This window comes from Drosophila biarmipes, chromosome 2L (genome assembly GCF_025231255.1).
Source record: "Drosophila biarmipes strain raj3 chromosome 2L, RU_DBia_V1.1, whole genome shotgun sequence".
NCBI classification, from domain to species: Eukaryota; Metazoa; Arthropoda; class Insecta; order Diptera; family Drosophilidae; genus Drosophila; species Drosophila biarmipes.
This window is the reverse complement of record NC_066612.1, coordinates 2547394-2570167: the sequence shown is the minus strand read 5'-3', so window position 1 is coordinate 2570167 and position 22774 is coordinate 2547394. Positions and strand designations below refer to the sequence as shown.

Genomic DNA, 22774 nt, shown 5'->3' with positions numbered 1-22774 from the left:
TTCCTCGTGCAATTTTAAGGCGGGTTCAGGGGTTTCAGGGGGTTTCGGGCCAAGACGATGACGTCCAACGTCGTTGCTCATTAAAAACTTTTAGCCAGTTCGAACTTTTCGAGCCGGGAGATAAACAACCAGCAAGACAAGGCGAAGAGTGTAAATTATAAATGCACAAAGTAAACGAAAAGGGCGCGAGATATTTTATTTTTGCAACATGAAACTGGAGCGGATGGAAAAAATATACCCGGCTCTATTTTTTGTAAATATACGCACAAACTTATTTTAATGCGTCTTATATGGGGCACCAAATAGGCCGCTATGACGGCGACTTTAAGCCGGCATAGATTGGCCGAATGCCCCGGCGGAAAACAAGTGCATTGCATATTTTAATCAAGGGAAAATTGTATTGAAAAATATTGTTAACAATAACAGGCATCGGTGGCGGCTGCATTTTTAAATGACCCCGCCGCGCAGGCCAACATGTGACAGCCGTGGCGGCGACAATTAAAACTTTTTACTAGCATTCAAATTTTTCAATATAAACCGGCCGTTCTCCGCGGCCATCGTGGCCGTAACTGACCACCGGGCCGGGAACAGGACAACAACGGCAATGCAATGGCAATACAACAGCGGCGCGGCAAAACAAAAAGAGCCGTGGTAAAAAATCAGCTGAAATAAAAGCAGGGGAAAGCAGAAGCCGCGACATTTCCACGCCGTGTAAGGGGGGTGGGCCTGAGCCCTCGGAAAAGGCGGCCTGCGCCGGGCGGGGCATGTGAGCCGGCTCCACAGATCGTTGAAAGCTACATTTAAAAAAACGAGGCAGTGGGCTTGCCTCCGAGAGTCAAAGTTTTAATACCCTTAAATACCGTACAGGTATCCATTCTCTTTTGGCCCTGACTGTTGTGCTGGATCCTAAAAATATCAAGGTTCTTTAAAAATAAAAAAGTTCAAAAGTACCCTACTGTCCAACAAAGATTTCGACCCATGATGTATGGATCGATCTTATTAGTTTTATATTTTAAATTACCTAAAGGTATCTACTCTCATTTCATATTGCTTTGGTGTCAAAGTGTGTGCCAGAATACCATTTTAGTCTTACAAAGATGCATAATATGTATAATATTTTATTATTCGAAAAAGATAATGACCTATATAAAAATATTCATAAAATATAAGGACAATACAATTAAGTTATAATTTACTTTTCAGTGCAACGAACGTTTGATATTTATAAGTCATAAACAACTGACAGTATTGATATTAAAATATATTATTTGAAATACATAAATCCCTTAAACATTTCAGTTGGTACATATTAGCAAACTCGGTACTAATTATTAACTATCCAAAATAGCAATAAATGTGTTGGCAAGCAATAAATAATCCTGCTCATTCGACGTTGTAGGGGCTCAGCTGTCTGCTTTACGAACCATCTGAGTGGAGCTGTAATGTCCCCCGCAAGGGTAAGGAAGTACGTGCCTGTTCATGGGGAAAGTGCAGAAGGTCCGCTGCAGGGCATCTGCCAGTGCAATATTTGTCTATGAAAGGAAGCCGCGACAACTGGCTGTTGGGGTAAGGGGTTCAGGGGTCTGGCAGTGCCAATATAATTCCACATCGGATGCATTGCAGTTGCTTAATAAAGCTTTAAAAAATGCCATAGCCAAGCCATAGACCCCAAGGCCCATAGCTGAACAAGCGAAATATTTAATTGATGGATGGGGCAGAATGCTGTATTTTTTTAGTTCCAAACAAAAAATGCGTATTTTACAGCGAAGAAGTGAAAAGATCAGGGGGTCCACGGCTTTTACTTCAATGAAAAATGCCAGTGGGAAAGCTAAAGACTATATTTTTAAAGATGCAATATAGATAGAAAAAGACATTTTAAGTATTAAACTAAAAGAATAATGTACTTAAGTAACTTGAAGATGCAGCAACTATTTCCAGACTTATTTAATGACAAGAAACATTTCTTTCCGTTCGAGTCAAAACAACTCAGGCCAATACAAACAGCCAAAATGTTTAGTAGTTCAGGCAGTCACTTTTTGTCAGCAAACAAGAAGGGATACAATGTGTCACAAACTTTTCCGCTAACTTCCAACTTCCGGCCGAACTCATCTAGGACTTGGCCGCATTAAAGTCTAGAATTTTGCTTGGTTCTCCGTTTATTTTGTTCCTTGGGATGCAAGAATAGCCATGAATTATGTAGAATTTAATCCGAAAGCTTTTGCGAAACGGATCGATGTGGGCCTGTGTTGGCCGCCAGTGGGGCCTTGAAGATGCACTGGCATTCTTTTACCCGCCAGCAGAGGCAAAAGCAGAAGCTCCAGCAAATTGTTGCCAAGTTTTCTAGCGCAGGGCCTAGAAATGGCACAATAAACACTGAACGCATATAAAGGACATTCGAGTTCATTTGTTCGCCGCGTTTTGCGGCGTCCCATGGTTAAAGGATGTTAGGGGGGCGTTGGGCGGTGGGCGGTCAGTGGGCGTGTCGCTCTGGGTCGACTGGTGCATTGTAGTCGCCATTGTTGTTTTTGTTAAAAACAATGCCACGACGGCGGCACCGAAAAATGGCTGCAACAAACTTTTCGCAAACTATACAATTGCATAAAATCGTAAAAAATTTATAGGGAATACATGCGCCCTGGGGGGAGGGCGAAGGGGAGAAATGGCCAACAACCACAGGGGCAGCAAACAGCAATTGTTGCCATTGCAATGGAGAAGTTGAAAAACGAGGGAAATGCAAGCAAAACACAAGCACACAAAAACCCAAGGAAATAAAAAGGGTTTAACTACATAGGCGACTGTGTAATTGCGCTGAACAACCAGGAACAACAGCCAGCCAAACAAAAGGCCTCAAAATAAATACATTTAAGTCAATAAAGGGTAAGTTGTTAAAAAGATTAAAAGGACTACTTTAACTGATATGGGTGCCCATGGCCGGCGTGTTTTTGTCTGAACAACCTATAATATTTAATTAGAAACACGATCCGATACGAATTGAAGCCGTGCAAAAACGAGAGTGTATCAATAGAACTGTGGGGTAGGGCTTAAAAAATATTAAAATCAAATTTTAAATACAAAAAGGTTTTTTAAGTAGTACTTTTGGTATGGTATTGAAATAGGTATCAAAATAAACAAGTGGATATATATTCAATTTGTTTTTAAAGAGTGAAATATGTTGTATGGCATTGAAATAAATATCAAATTAAACAACTTAAAATGTGTAATTTGTTTTAAAATAGTACAAAAGGTTTGTATATTTCTATGGTATAATAAACTTTTACAAATATTTAATTTGTTTATGAATGGGTTAAAAAAAGCCTGCGGCTTAACATACATTTTTTTGGAACTCGGCTTAGGCTTCTTGCCTCGAACCCAATTTGAATGGCTTAAAAGCGCCGTGAGACACTTTTTATGTCGCAGCTTTTACATTTATCATTCACGGAAGCTATTGGCTTTGGATCAGTCCGCAGTTCCACATCGTTCATCACTCGCATTCAGGCCATTCATAACTTTCTGCCAACTTTGCTGCAAGCCACCTTCCCCAAGAAGCCTAAACATTATTTGTGTTGTACTCGGTTTAGCGGAGAAAAACTGCAAATGAACTTGGGCCGAGTGGGGAAAATGGGTGGTTTTTAGAGACCTGCTCTTTGGCCACACCGCATATTCCAGCTTAGCCACGGGTCCTTTCTTCCACTCTTACTTATATTCCCTTTGTTTGCCACTGTTTTTTCTTGGCTTTCTTTTTTTGCATGCTAACCGAAAATATAACGCCCGGCACGTTAAGCCAATATTTTGCGGCAGCTGAAAGTTATTCAAAGCTCTGCGGTGGTCTGGGTTCCGTTTCGTTGAATTTTTTCACGCTTGCCGCGACGAGTTAGCGAAATAAAAACAATTAACCCAGGCGAGTTGAATCAGGACAACTAGAACCGCCAGAATAACTATGACCACCAACGCCCACACCTTAACCAATTTAGTGTGCTGGCGAAAAAATGGCGAAAGAGTTGGTCACCCACATTGACTCGCCACAGATTTTCGCGCTTTTTTCTCCGGCCATTTTCCTGGACAGCAGGCTCTTTTTGCACCGCTGGCCGGCTTGTAGCATTTCCCCTGTTTCCATTCTCCTGGTAGGTGGCTGGTTTTCTTTTCACTCACATCCACATAAATTTTTCACCGCTGACAGGGTGCCAACGACACGACCAGTGTCGCAGACCTGTTTTAGGGGCATATACTTAGGGGCGGAGATGGATGTGAATTAGCTCCCGAGATATATCTAGAACTATGATTAAAAGGTAGAAGATCGGCTGAAAATGTCTGTATCTATATGTACCTAGTAATATAAAATGTAGGATGATTTATTACTCTATCATTTTTCATCAGAAAAATAGTTCATTTTTCCTCAAATCACATCATATTTATCTCAACAATATCATAATAGCACATTATCTTTTGATCAACAATAATATATAAAAATCATATCATAATTAAAGTTACTTTTGGAACAATTTTAGGTAAAGTTCAAAAAGAGAAAAATTAAGCAAATAAGCAAGTATGAAGGTTATAAAAATACATTTTAAGATAAGCAGAGGCAAAGAAGATAACTGAGAATAAATAAATGTAATACCTTTAATAATCTTTAATTTTAATATCTTCAATTTATTAAGTAATTTATTATATCTATTTATATTCTTTTACTCAGGGAAATAAGATACAAGATATAATATTTACCTTATAGATACATTGCCTTTTCTTTGGTTAAGCATTTTAAGCAATACATTTTCTTTTCGCTAAACCAAGTGAAAATATGAAGGTTTTAAAAATACGTTTTAATTGAGACGTATCCTTTTTGCCAGACGAATGCCAGAGCTGTTCTCAGACAAGGAGTACCTCGAATATAAATACATGGAAAATGTTGGTAAATGTATCCGTATCCGTATCGGTATCAGGTCTAATGAGCTTACACGGCATACGTAATTTAAATTGGGACCACTTCTGTGCAAAATGAGCTCGAAGCGCTCTGCGGATCGAGTGGAGGGCGCTGGAGACCGGGGGCGTGGCTCTGGATTGGCGGATGGCTGTTGCCGTCTGCGCTCGTTGAGCTAAATGAATAAACTTTTCCGCTGCACACTCTTTTTGGGCGGTAAATAGTGTTAAAGTTCACACATTTGATTTGTTTTTTTCTTCCGTTTTTCATTTTTATAGCCATTCCTCTTTATTTTGGTTTCTCCGCCTCGTTTTTTGTTTTCCATGAACCGCAGGACCCCGCCCCCTTTATTCACACAGTCACTTGACTGTTTTTTAGCATTCACAAATTTTTTGACAACATTTGTTCCTCGCAAAATAGTTTTTCCATTATGGCGCTCCACACACAGGCACACACAGAGTGAGGAACATACGATGCCGTCTATAAAGTAGCCGAAACAACAAAAGTGTAAATTAGCTTTTGGCTGTTGTTGACGTTGTTGGGTTTTGGGCCCTGGCTCTGGCCCTGGCTCTCCGGCTGGAAAACTGGTGGAAACGGCAGCTTCTGTTCGAGGGAAAACTTTGTCATTCGGTTTTAATAAAAACACTTGCACAATCACAATCACACTCGCCCTCGCACTCGCTCAAATGCACTTGCACTCGCTTTTACACTCATTCCCGCACCCGCATCCGCACTCACACTCACACTCCCATTCGCATTTGCTCATGTGGCACTTCATTTGCGCCGCTGCAAGTGGGAAAAGTTCGGTTCAAGGGTTTTTCGGGTTATTTTTCGGCATCAGCTTTATTTAGATTGCAAGGCTCTGTGTGATGGCCCGCAGAGGAGGTGCTGCCCCTCATCCCAGTCCCCTGGCCGCAGGGACTGCTCTTGACACGCCATCGCCAACACGGCTGCCTTGGCACAGCCGCAAAGTTTATTTAGAAATTAAAAACGTTTCGAGCCTCATGAAAGGTCCTTGAAATTACGGTTACTGAGGAATAAATTACTTGCTAAATATCTATATATACGTATATGGGCCAGGCTATTAAGGCCATTAACGAAGATGATTAAAATCAGACAGACTGGCATTATTGGTAATGGAGATAACCAACCACGCTTCTTAATATTTTTGTAAATATTTTATTTAAAATTCTTATTTGCTTGTCGGTTTGAGAACTTAATAATAATATTAGTTAAAAATAATTATGCTTACAGAAATTAATCATACGCAATGTGGTTCCAAATCTCAAAAGCCACAGCCAATGTCAATGCACGCAAAAATGCTTGCTTATACTTTCCTTCTAAAAAATCATGGATGTAAGAGAATATTTGTAGTATGCAATTAATTTAGACAACATGTGTTCCTTAAGGTAAGTTTAAAAACAATTTGTCAACAGGGGCAGGCAAAAATCCAATGCGTTCAATATTTGTACTGCAAAAATTAAGCATACGCAATGTGGGCTTTTGCCTAAGAGCACAGCAGGCAAGCATAATTATTTGTGGATTTTCTCACTTGATAAGACAAATTAATTGATTATGAGCAGTCATCTCATGGACAATGAACAGCTCTCCATGTAAAATATTTACGTTGATTCAAGGCAAATAAGCAGGCAGAGAGACCTGCTGAGAATTGTCACCTGAACTCACCTGTCAGGCGTCCAAATTGATTGAGTTGTCGCCGCAGCGGGTGGATATTGTGCGATATGTGTGCGTTTTGTCTAGCCTATGCTGTTTGTATTTACAAAATGCAATCAAGATCGGATCGATGGGCATGGGCTGTGCACAGAGGGCCGAAGTGCACGGGCGAAATTGAAAATGTCGCGCCCTTTGGGTCTGCCCCCTTTTCCCTGCCCTTCTTCCGGAAGAATTGCGTCCTATTCTGGTGCAAAATAAAATTCAACGATTTGTTGGTGCGTAAATCTGCAACCAAAGCAGCAACGCTTAAAACAACAAAAGCGGCGGGCCAACAACCATATGACTCTGGCCAAAAGCAGCTGTTCGTGTGCTGGCTCAAAGGATTTGTGCGGGATTTTGGCATAACGACAAAAACAAAGCGTCGCGAATAACAAAAAAATGGGAAAATAAAGCAAAAAAGCGACAAGAAAAAGGAGAAACAAAATGGGAACTTTTTGGAAATTAAATTTAACCCGTAGATGCAGCAGCTCACTGGAGTGGCTGGCTAAGCGAATTTTCCCCCGGCACACAAGTTGAGCCAAGTGGCAGCCCCCACCCCACCGCCCACCTAGCCCCGCCCACATGGCCAGATTTTGACAGAATTTCCAAATTGAAAATGACAAATATTTTGGCTTGGGCAGGCGCCAAATCGGTTATCGGCATTATTTCCAATAAAATAAAAAGCCAGAACGAATTTTTTAAAATTGGTTTTTGAGCCAAATAAATAAGTACTTTTGTTAGACAATTAAAACACAAATGTGAGGCATAAGGCAATCGGAATTTATTAAGAACTAAATATTTTAGGGATGAGGGTCCTGAGGGTATATTTATTTTGGTATTCGATTGATTCAAGATTGATGTCCTGGCTTTGACAACAATTGAAGAAAACTACTGTTCCTTAAGCTTCCTTTAGTTGAATCTCAATCCCGAATCACCAAATAGAATAACTCTGATAAAAAATTTGATAAACGTAAAAAAAGTAAAGTAATGATACAAGAATTGTTCCAAATAGATCTGAGAACTGATACGGACACAACTTATACGGACAGTCTGGAAATATTGATACTTTTTTAAGCCAAATTATCATAGAAAGGTTTGTTAACACATTAACTTTTGTTTTGAATAATTGTACCGCTTTGAGTGGGCTGAAAGAGAAGATATCACCAAAGTTTAGGTCATCACTAACTCCGCACACCTGGCGAAGGACTCGCAATTTATTCCCTGCTCCTGGCCTGTCTGTCGCCTTTCCGCCCAGTTCCCCAGATTCCCAGCTTCCCAGCTTCCCGGTTCTGTCTGGGCCATTTCGATTTGGGCTCTGATGCGATCCGAGTGATAGATGTACACAATTTTGCCCATTTGCATACGTAGTCAAGCCAAACCCAGCCAAACCGAATCGAAACGAATGGAAACGCATCGCAGGGGCAAGTGCGGAGCAAGAGTCTGCAGAAGATAAGTTGAAACCAGCAAAATGATTTTCATTTCAATTATTTATTGATTGATTTGCAATTTGTAACCGACCAAAAGCTGCACACCTGCACATATGTACAATGTACATACCGTATCAATCGACTTTCCGAGGATTGATGGCACATACGGGGAGTCGGGGGGACTTTCTCCATGGAGGCGTGGGCGGGGCGTGGCAGAAAAATGTGTGTGTGGCGATTTGTGCAGCTGTGTTTGCCGGTGCTGCGCATATTTAATTGAAAATGTTACCGCATTTATGAAATTGTCAATATGCAATACAAACACACCCCATTGCCGCACGCACACAAATATGCAGGTGTTGACGACATACATTTGACATATTTACATACAATTAGTTTGTGAAATTTTTGCGCAAAAACGAAAATGTAAATTCGCACAAACACTCACACAGGGCAACGACAACCGCAACGAAAAAAGTTGAAACACACAAAAAAATCAACAAACAAATTGAAATGGCAAAGCGGCAGCAGCGGAGCAACTTTTATGGTTTTCTCCTCGCAAATGTAACCCAACAACAATGCGAAGGAAAACAAATTTTCGGAAAAATGCAGAAATAATATATGTATTAGCATAGATTGGTAGCCATTCAATTAGCGTGTGTAATAATAATTGAATCGTTTGCAGCCCAAAATAAACTGAAAATGTGTGCGTTGTTTGACATAAAATTGGGAGACATTTTAATAAGGGTTTCACTTGGCCATGTGACGGTTAAAAGCTTTTTTAGCCCTCTCAAAGCGTGCAAATAAATTTGATTTTAGCGGTTTTTTTGGGGTAAGTAATAAATTTATGCAAATAATTTTAGATGTGAAACTTGTGTTAGTGTTGACATATGGCGAGTAATAAATATAATATTTTCATTATAAATATTCATGGGATTGTTATATCCTTAAGTATTAGACTACGATATGGACACCATAAAAATAGTTTTAAACAGAGAACAAAATGAAACTAATGTATTTAAAGGATAAAAAAATATTAACAGTATGGAATGCAAAATTTGGAAAAGTATCTTGTTTCGTAACTAACTCATCCACTCAACACCACACATCTCCATAAGGGCACAGTACATTGGCTAACCTCTTGAGTGCTGCGTTCTTACTATCCCTCAACTTCTGAAGAATTAGCCAAGCACCGCAGTGCCGCAACAAACTTATAAAAAAGGTCTTCATGGCGGGATAGGATTTGACGAGCCTTACAAAAACAGACAGGATGTTTTGCAAAAGTTGGACCGGTGGATCGCTGTGCAGCACCTGGCAGAGCACATGATAGCCACCGAACTTGATAAAAAGTGAAATGTCTCTGGGCTGCAAGTACATAGCCAGGCTGGCCAGGGTCCATCCAGCTGCCCGTCGGACTTCCAACTCCGGTTCCCTGTTACTGGCACACCAAATCACCTTTGGGATGAGGCGCAGCATCATTTCCGTCCTAGTGCACCGACTATCGATGATAACACCCAGCAGCTGATGGATCAGGACGCGTATTTCCACGGTTCCCGAAAGAAACATATCGTTGATATAGAGAATAATCATCTTGGGAAACCTATACAGTGAAACCTTTCTTCTCTTGGGATCCTGGAAACAGGTGTTGGCCAGCACGAAGATGGCTTCCCGCTTGATCTCCGTCACAGGACTCAGGACGAAAGGAGCCACTCTTCCAAAGAGACCCGAGTGAATCATTGCTGGCATCGTCACCGAGTTGTATTCCGAGATAAGACGAGCCAGTCCTAGAAGGGGCAGGATTACATTCACATCTCTATTGGGCAGCAGGCGTTTCTCCAGGGCTACGGCTATTGCAACGAGAGCAACCTTCTTGGGACCCGGCACTTTGTAGCCAAGCATCTGATAGAGCAACCATAGTATCTGAGCCAGCAAGGCCTTGTACTTTCGTGGGTCCTTTCGGTGGGGATTCATGAGCTTGAGCAGTGCCTCGAGAACTCCCGATTCGATAATGGCATCACGAGTTTGCCAACCAGAAAGAACTAGAGTGCTGATCAAATCCAGCGAGGTGCGCACAATCAGTTCTCTGGTGTTCGGGGTTTCCAGGATATCTTTTAGTAAATCAAGGATATTCGTACCCAAAGCCAGACGGCTTAAGTCCTCTTTGGTGCAGTGGTTGGTCATACCATGGAGGACCCTCAAGGACCTCACACATTGACGGGGCTGCCTCAAAAACGTTGGGTGCTTCAAATAGCCCAGAAGGCCGTCCACCAGTTTTCCACCCCAAAAGAGATCCATATTCGAGAGCATATCTTCTGCAAAGGTCTTAGCCGATTTCTCCGTGTTGTCCATCACACTAAATTCTACTAGCTTTAAGCATACGGCTTTCTCAGTTACTGATGTCATGATGCTGTCTTTTTTTTTTGTTGTGGCATCTATTGAAAATCCTATAAATTATGTATCAGCCTTTCTTGTTATTTTTTTTTATAGAAAATCGTTTGCATTTCTCATCCACATATTTTTCTTGCTTCGCTTGCAAACTCTGAAGTAACAAACTAAGTCATCGTGATATCATTTAAAGGGGGTTTCTTAAACCCTCTCTAAAACTGAAGGATATGTTGGTATTTTTACGAAGGATATGTGATATTTAAAATCTGCTCGTTTAACCTAATCTCAGGTTTCTCAAAACCGTTCCTGCATATTTTCCATAACTCCTGCACCGAGGGAATCCCCACAAGAGGAATTGGCTTAAGTTTTCAAGCTCCTGGCAGTGCACTTGGGCGCTTGAGAGTCTTCCTGGCTAATTTCTTAAAGCCCATGACCACAGCCCTCGGACCGCTTAATTGGCTCGACTCCTCACTGTCTCGAGATGGAACACCACGACAACAAATCCCAGGGCCACGCCTGTTGCCCGTTGCCCCTTTTCTGCTGGCCTTATTTAATTTACAATTGCATGGATTACGTCAGAACTCTGGCAACGTTAAGCAGCTCAGCTGAGGCTCAATGTAGTCACTCCACTTCGATTTTTGCTGTCAGCCTCCTCGACTTCTCCTCGGCCTGCCCCACAACCCTCCTAAGATCCTTCGATTCGATGGATGGCTCGGAGAGCTATCCTAAAGAGCTTTAAATGCCAATCAGGACTTTGCTGTGATTGTCTGTGTGTTTGGGTGGGGTCGGTCGGGCCGGCGGACCTCCTCCATCGACCCTTCGAGGCCAAGTGGCAGAATGTCTACAATCTCAACCTCGGCCAGTTGATAATTAATAAATTTCTTGCTACAGTCCTAAGCCCAGCACGCTTTGGCTCTGTTTTATGTACTTATGTATTGGCCGGGTATGTGTTTCTCGGCTTATGTGTTTTATTTGCTTTACATTGGGGTACAAAGTCGGGTATGTTTGGTCCTTGGACACGATAATTGAGCTGTGATATACATAATAGAAAAGTTATGGAAGTCATAGAAACTTAAAATTGAAACTAATTTGCATAATTATAAAATCGGCCTAAAATATAAATATTTAAAAACATATTTAGCAATTTAAAAACTTCATATAAAACCATCAATCCCTAAGAAAGGGAAAGATGTAGTTAGCTCTACAAAAAAAATGGATGCCATTGCTTACTATAAAATAACTATATCAAAATGTTTTAGCAATATTATTAAAAGTTGACTTTACTCTAGGTCAATAGTTCGCCAAAAAAGTCTTGTGATGTAGGATATTTATCTGCTGTATTTTGTACCATACCAGTTTGCCATTGAGTATGGGAGTACCCTGAGTATTCCTAATCTCGTTCATACATTCCATCAATATCTTGCCAGAGTACTGCTGTCTTTCATTTTTATTCGCACATGTCTCTTTCGAGACTGTCGCATGCCACACTTTATCCTGTCGCTTGTCATTTGTCTCACGTTTCTTAATTAGCTGCAGGATAATGGGCTTCGTGCACATGTCGCAGGTAAACAAAAAGAAAATTCGGTGCCACTGAGCACGAATCGCAGCGACGCGTCACCTTGAATACGCTGCTGGAAAATGTTTTCCCAATTAATCGCAAAGTAATTGAAATATTTCATTAAAACCTGAGTGTTGCGCTGCAGGGACAAAACTTTCTTTAAAAATACACAGCCACGGCGCTCGAATGAAAGGGGGGAAATTCGAGACAGGATTATAAATCAATTTGGGAAGCCGGCCAGGAGTAACCAAGAAGTAGGGGAAACAAAATATAATCGAAAAACGGAAGGTGAGAGGAAAAGTTTACCCAAAAATCGACTTTAAGCTGATTTGCATTCCCCTTTCCCCCTCCAAAACCACTTCCTATATATAGCCCAATATATATTCCTATGTGAACATAAGTCTACCGGTTTAGGCGTTGCTGATTTGTTTTGCCTGCCATTAGGTCTTCTCCTCCCTGGGCTATTGAATTTCATTGTGCTGTTCCCGGTGCCGTAATAAATTTAATATGGGTCATTTGTATGACATTGTATCTGCTGTCCCACTTGCTCCCAAATCTTCCCTTTTCCTTCCTTCTTTTGTTTTCCCTTTTTCCCCCGAACCACCTACCTTTCTCTTTTGCCTTTTCTTTTTTTTTGGTCATTTCCCATCGTCTATCACACTGTATATGTTTTTGCGGTGACCATCGTAGGTCGATTGAAAGATTTTCCCGCAAGAATTGATTACAAAATGGAAACTTGGGAAATAAATCACACAGATGTGTGCAATACGTGAAAAACACAAGTTTGCTTCAATGTAAAAATTGAATAGTCTTCATATATTGATTTGAAAAACAGTTACCTCCTGCTGAGCACTACTCCTAAAAAATTTGTTGTGCCTGAAAGTATGCAGTAAAAATAAATTCAAGGGACTTGTTGTTTCAAAATATATTGTTGCATACTTAAAGGCACCTTTAATGGAGTTTTGGTGAATTCCTACAGATCTCTAGGACTAACGAACAACTTTCAGTCCACCCCTCGCCGTGAATTTCGGCCGTGTCCTGTTTTGCCTGCGCTTCATCTTGTGTTTTTCCCGTCGCTGTCGTCGGCGTTGCTGCTAATTCTGTTTTTGCTTGGGTTATTTGGCCAAAGCGCAAAAAAGGAGCGTTGGGAAAAACCGAGAGAAGGCCCAGCAACAAAAGGCGCAACAAAGCGTGAGCTGACGGGGGGCGTGGCAGGGGACATCCCCCCTTTTACTTGTCTTTCTGCCAATGACATGTTGCAAATTAAAAAAGGGTATATGCCTGAGCAATCTTGGTTGCGGTTGCCCTCTGTCGACACAGAAGAGTTTCGGGGTCAAGCCCTGGCATTGCCCAAAGTCCGCAGCCCAGTGTCCAGAATCCAGAATTCGGAGACCAGAGGCTCGGTAACAGCATTTTAATGATGCCCGTTTTTTGCTTTCCACCCTGTCGTCGTGGTTTTCGCCCCACCGAATACCTACAAAAAGCCGAGAACCGAAAACAATCGACCATATACATAATTTGATGACAAACAATTTGGTAGCTAGATGTGTCTCTCCTATTCAAAGTTATTGCCGGCAAACTCTTGAACTTCGTCCCTTTGGCGACCGACCGGCTATGTTGGCAGTTTTGAAGAGATGAAAAGGCACGGGAAATATGCCAGCGAAAACATCAACAGCAGCTGAAACTTCTTAGTTGGCTTTCCCTGCTCTTTTCCTGAGAATTTTCCCCCGGCTGACTGACTATAGTAGAGTGGAGCGACTAAAGACCGTCAGGGAAGTTAAGTGGAATTTAATAAATGTTCCCTTTTTAACTTTACCTAACATTACTTTGAAGTTATTCTTCGGTTTCTTCTTAGTCAACATCAAGAACTCAGGAAGCCCCTAAAACGTGAGGAGGAAAATCTGTCAACCATTTTGGGGTGCTGGGAACCCAACTAAGATGTTTGTTTATCGATTATCACTAATTAAGAAAAGTTAATAAGATCTTAGAGAAATACATTTAACGGTCATCTTAAATTTCTGGGAATCTATAGAAAGAGTTTTAATGAGAAAGCGGGGGCCCTATGAATTCCACTGAAATTACTTGCCCAAAAGTATGCAGCGAATATTTTTTCTGAGTGAATTATATGTTCTTGTAAGTTAATATATATTGTTGTATACTTTTAGGCACATGTTAATTACATTTATAGCTGATTTCGAAATCCTACTTATTTCTGTGGCACCCTTGTATAAAACATTTGCTAGGAATCTATTGGCAGGGTCTTGATAAAAAATAGATTACTGATGCAAAGCCATTTGGTAATATCTCCATAGTAATTAAAATAAAATAAGTGGTAATTAACAGTAATTAACAGAACCTTCTCCCTGATTTGATTACAGAAACCCCAAAGAGTGTCAATCTGAAGTGCCTAAAATGGGATGTTAAAACCAGGCCAAGATCCATTGCAATTGAGACAAGACGACAACAAAGGCGGCGAATCAGGGATCCGTGGGGAATTGGCCCCGGGAACATTTGGCAGTCCTTGACCCGAGTTGCCTTCGATTATGCCATTTGGCAGTGCAAATAAATACAATTGCCGCTTTGTGTGGGTCTCGATTTCAATTGAGTGGGAAAATGAGGAGGGCCGGAGGATGTGGATATCCTCCACGGAGGAAGCGAGGCGCACGGAGGACACGGCGGAGTAGGTGGAACTAAGATAAACAACAGCCGAGCAGCGAAAGGAAGGATGTAACTTGGCAAGCAAGCCGGCAAGAGCAACTCACGACGGGGTTTTTGTTATTTTTAACAGCAATTTCCAAGAAAAACAAAAGGATGTCTAAGCAGGGAGGAGACGGGATGTTGTTGCAGCTGAGCGAAAATATATTTGCCGCCATATTTTGAGACAATATCCCTCGTATTTGGGGAGCTCCTTACGTGAAGGAAGCAACACTCGCTCTCGTGTGTGTTACAGTGTGCTCTAGTGTGTGAGTGTGTGCGAAGGCTACGCATTGTGCTTCCGTTTCCGCTTTGTTGAACTCCACTTGTTTACTCGATTTAAGGAAATATTACCGGCACAAACAAACAAACAACCAAGTGCAGCGGCAGCGGCGGCCCAGGAGCAACAACAATATCATCCAAGGTCTGCTACAGGCAGACAAAGCGGATATAGATCTCCGCACCGCGTCTCCCAGGTCAGTTTCCGGTTCCCCTCCCGAAACCCCCACCGTTTCACCTATATGGCATGGCTGTGTGCGTCCAACAGACAAGTCATAAGTTTTTACGGTTCGTTGCAGACAAGTAGTAAGAAATTTTTATGCTTCCCAACTTTCTGTAATAACTCCAACACAAAAAGAAGGGTGCAAAATTGGCAGTAGCCACAAAAGCAACACGCCGATGCATAAATGCTCTAGGGTTTGCGTAAAAAATATAAATTCAAACAAGTGTTGCAATGAATAAATTATAAATGAACACTAAAGTGAGCGCTAGTATTTACAAAGTGCAAATTTTTTCAAATCCCTTTGTAAGTGAATGCGGTATGTAAAAAAATTATCGTCATTTGCATTTATACCATGCATTGGCCTGCATTCAAATGTAATTTAGTATTTTAATTTGATTAAAGCTGGTGAAATAATAATGAGGGCGCTCTTAATAAAAGAAATTGTCACAATATTTATGAATTATGGAGTTTACATTTGATTGAGCTTTATGCAAATGTTGCTTTTAGAGGAAAAACAAAAAAGACTATTTTCATTAGGCTAAAAAATATTTAATATATGTTTTGCTTGTCTTAACATAAAATTATCAAAATAATATGAGAAATGAAGGAAGAGACACAATAAACGGATGTTATTGTATTTTTAGATATTTAAAAAAAGATTTTAACTAATACAAGTTGAATAGAATTTTTTAAACACTGTGTACTTTGTTTTTGACACCTTGTCTTGAGAAACACCATGTACATAGGGTAGATCCTTAAGGGCTGCACAAAAAGGCGAAAACTTGAACCGGGAATGGCTGGATGTTGGGGCGTCGTGCTTATGCATATGGAAAAGGAAGTGGGGCTCGGGGCAGGTGCCTCATAAGTTGCAGCTGAGCAGATATTTTGTACTCGAGTGGAGCTGCAGTGGGTGGTGGCAGCGTGGCAGGGTTGGCCAGGGCTGAACAAAGCTGCAAACAGACTGAGGCAAATTAAGTGGCAAATAAACAGAACCTTACTTGCCTTATTCCTTTGGTTTCGCTTGTGCTCATGCTTATTTTTCCGCTTGTTCGGCCCTTTGAGGCGGCATAAAAAATGCATAACGAGCTTTAAAGTGGTTCGGCATTTTAAAAAATTTAAACGATTCCCCTTATCCAGAGCCGCGCTCTCTCCTTCAGCACATAAACATAAAAAATTCGCTTTATTGTCAATTTTAATACGTTTTTGCATTTTATGCGATTTGCTTGAGAGAAGTTTGGGGGCCCGTGCCCGCTTGGTTGGTTGGTGTATAATCCTTTTTGCCTTTTGTCATAAAGCCGAAAATAAAAAAAAAAATAAGAAAGGAAAGGAAGTGGCAGACTTTACGAGCTTTGGCTTTTTGCCCTTTTGACATGACATTCAACAGATTTACGTGCGCTCGTGCCTAATTTAAGGATAAAGTAGCGCATCAGGATGCGCAGGATGTCAGAGTCAGAGATTTTTGTTCTTAACCTTTCTGGCATTTAATCGAATTTTATGCATAAAATAGCAATTCCTCGCTCCCCGCCGCGCTCCATCGCTTTGATCCAGTCAACTCACCGCTTTTCATCCTTCCGCTCGGTGGCAGCCACTTAAAGGGATTAAAAACTTTTCAATATAATAATGTCATTTTAAATTGACAGTGAAATCAACTGACGAGGCTGAAACACTGAAATGTTTGTTCGCACGGCTCGTGGGTCGTCGGCAGGGTTTTGGCCCAATCGTTCATATGTATATGCAGGACCCCTCTAAGCCGCTTACGCATTACGAAAACTTAACTTTTGAGCCATTTAAATCACTGTTTCGATGGGGATCGAGTGGGGGGAGGCCAAGGGGCGGACTTGCCGGGGTTCTGGCATCAATTACAGCGACAAGCGGCGGCAGTTGGCCTAATAATGCAGAAAATGCCAAACAAAGTGTTTAACGTTGTCAATTTAACAACCTCGAGCGCTTTTTTATGGGAATTCCCCCGTCCCTGTCTTACCACCCTTATATCAGGGTTCGAGCCCTCCCCTTCCCCCTTGTACTGGTATCTTCCCGCCTTTTCAACTGCTAACCAAAACAAAACAACAACAAAAGACAGCAACAAGCATCTATAAGGAGCCAAGTTAAACAAAGGCCATAAAAGCACAGTGAACGGGATTATCAGAGAAGTGCGGATTATCTGAATATTTTAATTTTTATTCTGTACCTATAAACCTTTACCATAATTTCCTAATATCATCAAAGCAAAGCACGACACCATTAATACCTTGTCTTGATTAAACCAAACACAGATACCTAGTTAATGGTAAGCTAGAGCTATAAATATATATATATATATATATTTTAAAGGATTAATTTAAAATGTTAAATGTATCCTTAAAAAATATATTCCGTTTTAAAAACCTGTTTAAGAAAAAATGAATTGTTTGCGTTGCTTCCATTGTGGATAAATGTCTTTATTTCGATGAAGATAATATTTTGTCATCCATTAAATTATGAGACTCTGATTGTTCATCCGATTTTCCACACCATTTGCCCCACTGTGCGACGCACACAAAAGCGATTTAGCCGCGCGCGAGAGACGCAGCATAAGCCGGATGGCGAGTGGGTCGCAGGGATGGGGATTCTCCGGCTCCGGCTCGGGCTCCAGGTCCCCGATCCCAGAACCCAGATCCCAGACTTTGGGCTCCTGGCACGCCGCAGATGCTCAGCCACCCACGCACACATGGCCGGGCACGCACACAACGACCATGGCACTCATACACCGGCAGGGCCCACCGCAGAGACACGCGCCGGCAGACAACACACATGTTAACATAAACGTCAAACACACAAAGGCCGTCCGCGAAGTGGGGAAAGTTGGGGGTGGGGTGGTATCCCCATGGAGGAGTATAGGTAATCGAGCTGGAGTGCAGCCATGGAACTACTAGGCTCTGGGAAAGTCGTAAGCAGGGGCTGCCGTCTAAATGGCCGTTCTAGCTGCGATTATCTTTCCTGGATAAATACAAGCGGCTCTCGCTAATAGCAATCTTTTTTAGAAGTGAAGACAAAAATGTTGAAGCCCCAAAACAAAGTTTAAACATTTAAAAAGCCTTTAGAAATGTCCAAGAGCCCTTGGACTAGAATATACAAAAATCATAGCATACTTTCCAGCGAGCGGTTCAGCCGTACGTAAAACAAACCCTTTTTAATCTTTCTTAGATCATTATTATTGTTAGATTGATCTTACATTTTAAAGATAATAATCTCTTAATTAATTTTCTATCTTTAAAGCCCTTTTAAGCAGGATACACAGTGTAACTTCGTGTTTTACCCTAAAATAACTAAATAATCTGAGTTTCATTTTTGTAATAATTATGAAATAAATAAGTATTTAATTTAAAAATTCTTTAAAAACATGCATTAAAAATGTAAAATCAGCGTGCTTATCGAGTGTCTACCGTGCACAACGAGCTCGGAAAGCAGCGAGACGTTAAGACGGTTCTATTTTGGCAATTGATTGCCGTTTTTCTTCGGCGGGAAATTTCTCTCTTGTGTATTGCCGTGTATGTGCCGGGAGTGTGTGCGAACCGTGATTGCTATCTATATCCATGGCTACGCCGGCGTTATTGTTCCTGCTGATGACCAGCACCGTCCGCATCCACGTCCTCATCCCCGTCCCACTCCGTTCAATCGACGGCCCACTTCAGGAGTTGGACTGGGCACCTGGTCCTTGAGGGGCGTGGCCTGCTACTGCGATTCCATACAGTACATTAGGCTAACTAATGATGCATGCCGCAGACAACAACAAGCGTAATAACAACAAGCAGGGCCAACAATGTGGAGTACAACAACGCGGACAACTTAAGCTGGGCAGATTAAAAATTATGAACGCAAATCCCCTCATCCACAGCTCGGCAATCCCGGGCAGGATATCGCAGTCCAAGGACACGGCAGAGCGGAGTTAATTGAAGTCGTAAAAAAAGCAAAGACAACACCAGAAGCTGCTAGAAAAACATCTTTATCAGCTTTTCGCCCGCATTGTTGGTGCGTGTGAATGGCTCCCCTGGTTTGTTTGTATGTTTATGTGGCCCAGTGATAAGGACGATTTGTCATGGAGCCGAGCGAGCAACGTCCAGAGATTAGGCCGCATATTCTTTATATACTAACGAGAACACTTAACCATTTTTTCCCCCCATCTCTTTGTTCCTCAGCCACTGTTTATGCGCTCCATTGTCAGCTATCGACAGCCACATAAAATGTAAGCATCTCGCATAAATTGAATTGTCCTGCAGATAGGTCCGATGATCAAAGGCAGAATAAACTAAACAAATGGACAATTAAAGTTTGCCGCAAGAGTGCATAAGTAAGTGGATGCGAAGGCTTTTGTGTACCCTTTCAAAAGGGTATAACATAATAGTATATACTTAAACTGTTGTTCACTACCCTTGAATCTGTTTTAAATTTTTCAAACTCTAAGGAAGTAAATCTTTATCCTTATAGTCAAATTACTTGTAGAAACAGATTTGTATTCTCATGGTTTGTTTTCTTTTAGTGTCTATTTTATTGCCCCATTTTGTTACTAACATTCTGAAATTGTTATTTATTTTTTCTAATGAAAAGGGTCATTTGCCTCTCATCCTCCGACTGACTTTCCACACACGAACGTTTGACAAGTGGACGTGGCACAGTATTATAATGCTGTGTCACATAAGATATATCAATGGGGAAACAAACATTTTGAGTGGTATTAATTATTCAAAGGCCTCAAATGGAAAACCATGTCGTACACAAGTATGTACTCCATATTTTCAGTTGGACAGCATTATCCGAGAGTGTCCTGCACACAAAGGGTCGCACACACTCCAATACTCGCCAGGAGCAGGATAAAAATGTGTGTATTTCGTTACTTTTCACATCACTCTATGTGGGCGGTTGGCCAAACACAAATATTGCATGCTGAAGCTGAATATTTTCCACAAATCGGTGACAATAATAACTCAGGTAGGTAAAATATACTTCAAATGATATGGTCGAGCAACAGAGCAGTTTGCTAGATTTTAAATACATATTGTGTGGCCTATTTAAAAACAGTCTGCTTTAAAAGTTACTATACAATTATTTAGTAAACAAGAGTGGAACCTAAGTTTAAATGCTATTAAACTAAGCGAACTGCTATTATCGGCATCTTCGCAATAATATCATTGCTGTGCCATAACTAGAACAATATAATTGGCTTAAGAACTTGATTAAATATAATATGATTAGGCTTAAATTGCTTTCTATGACGCTGCGCTCTTCTATTTGTATTATAAAACCGATTTGATTTCTGTTTTTTAGGTCCTAATACTTAGTTCGTTTATTTCCGGCTGGTTTTGAGCAAACAGAGGGTACGCAAACTGTGGTTCATGTGCAATTTTTGCCTTCCCCGCGCAGTTCTTAATTGTTAACGCAAACAAGAGCTAATAAAACATAAAAATTTGTTTGGTTTTTCTGTTTAACTATCGTTTTGGTGAGCTGAAACACCAACAATGCATTGAATGGTCCTTTAGGCAAGCCACGCCCAGCAATTCCACCGAATGTTCTGTTTGTTCTTCGAGGGTTTGAGCACGAGTGGCTGGGGCTCGGATGGAGTGACATAAATGTGAATGAGTTGAAGTTAAAGTGTGCGAAACGGGTGCTCCAAGGGCCAGCAGTGGCTGCTCTTGGCCCTGCTTCCCCCAAACAATAATAATCCTGATTGCCCCTTCTGGCCCGCCCGAGTTACTCCCAGCTCATATCTGTCTGGCTGCCGGCTGTTTATTCCAACAAGAGCAACATGTCCCCGGACAATTGTTGTCCGTCTGCAGGTCGGCTGGTGGGCTGGTAGGTTTGTCCACTTGTCCGTTTGTCCATTCGGCCAGTGTGCAAGTGCATCTGCTTGCCAATTGATGTTACTGTGGCTCGGACGTCTTTTTGGCTGTCTATTTAGCCCCAGTGATTTAGCCGTCGTAATCCATTTCCCTGCCAAGTGTGTCTATATGGCCAGCACACCACTTCAGCTCCAAGTCCAATTTGACCCGGGGCGGCCTGATTTCCGTTACGGCTGCGTTTTATGCCGCTTCCTCTTCCCCTTCCCAGTCCACTTCCACTGCCACTTCCGGTTCCGTTCTGTTGTCCAGCTAATTGGCTGCTTAACAGCAACAGCAGCTCAACTGACCAGGCCGCCTGCCAAGTGTCTGTGGCCAAAAGCGACTGTGCAATTTCAATTAAGATTATCACATGCATTTAATAAAGCACTTAATACACTTATCGGTCGTATGCCTGGCATATTTGAGTAGAAATCGATTGCTCACTCCATTAACTCTAAGGTTTCTCCTAAAAAGAGGTATGTATTTTTTATGAATCAAGAAAAGTGACCTCAACAATAACAAGTTTAAGGCGCAGTGAAGTCATGTATCATTACGAAAGGCACCTTTTTTATATATTCATAGAGGTAAAAGTAATATGGAAGAGTTAAATTGGCAATAGAGGCACTTTTGAACAAAAGCCGCCATATAATCTGGAAAGTATCTACAAAACCCACTAGATGTTGCACTCCACTTGGCCCATTCAGATACGCATCTAAATTTATTACATGTGTCTTGCATTTACGCTGTTCGAGTAGTTTTAATTTCATTGTTTTTCGGGCAGAACATGTAATTTAATAAAGTGGTAAAAGTGCAGTTATTCGGCAAACATGATATGCCACGCTCCCCTGGCCGCGCAGCCCTCGAAAATCAATTGCGGTTGTTCGTGTAACTATTTGGTTCACTGGCCACCGCTCCTCTGCTGGAGCAGGATCCAGGGGAGTGGGACTGGCCGTAGAGGTGGCTCCGGGCAGCAGGATCGGGGGCGGAAACGGGAGCGGGAGGAGCACGTGGCGGCACTTCATGCAATTCACATGAGCGGTCCACAGCTGTTCGCCTTTGGTCAGCGCACAGGACTCTCGAAAGGATGGGCTCCCAAACGGAGTGAGTGTGCCAGGATGGGATGTGGATGTGGATGGGGCTGGGGATGTGCTGCATGTCCTTCTGCGTTGTATGTAAATGAGATATTTTGCGGTCCGGCAGCGTGGGTGGGCGACGAGGCACGTACAAATTCAAATGCGGTTGAAATCTGCATTAACTATTGCAATTAGTGCGAAATTTTGTATAAATTATGTAAAGAATAGTTTTTGGCAGAGAGTTTTCTATGAACTACTACACGGACGCAGTGTGTTGTCGGTTAGATTTTGTGTTGGAAAAATATTTTAGCCAAATGGTTTGTTCATTTGCCCGTCCTCCGACGGTCCTCCGCCTAATGTGTACATATTTGTGGGCGTGGCGAAGAGTTGTTTGCCATTCGGCAGCCAGTCGATTGTTGCATTATGCAATTGAATTTTAAATCAAAATAATGGCAGCGGCGACACCTATTGAATTGCCAGGTGTAGGGGCCCAATAATGGGTCTTAAGTAATTTATCGTTGCCTAGAAAGGAAATGCACAGTTTTAAAGAAGTAATATATGGACAACTTTGAACTTGAGTACCATTCTAATTGTCAGTAATAATAGTAAGGCAGGAAAGTTATATACTCTTAACCATTTTCTAAATTACTGTTAC

The 22774-nt window shown here is 41.6% G+C and overlaps 1 protein-coding gene across 1 annotated transcript; it reads right to left on the bottom strand.

Moving 5' to 3' along the window:
- Window positions 1-9055: 9055 nt before the first annotated feature.
- On the bottom strand, window positions 9056-10573 carry LOC108028926 (uncharacterized). Its single transcript, XM_017100945.3, has one exon. The coding sequence runs from the start codon at window positions 10456-10458 to the stop codon at window positions 9151-9153; it is 1308 nt and encodes a 435-aa protein (XP_016956434.1). The 5' UTR covers window positions 10459-10573; the 3' UTR covers window positions 9056-9150.
- Window positions 10574-22774: the final 12201 nt, after the last annotated feature.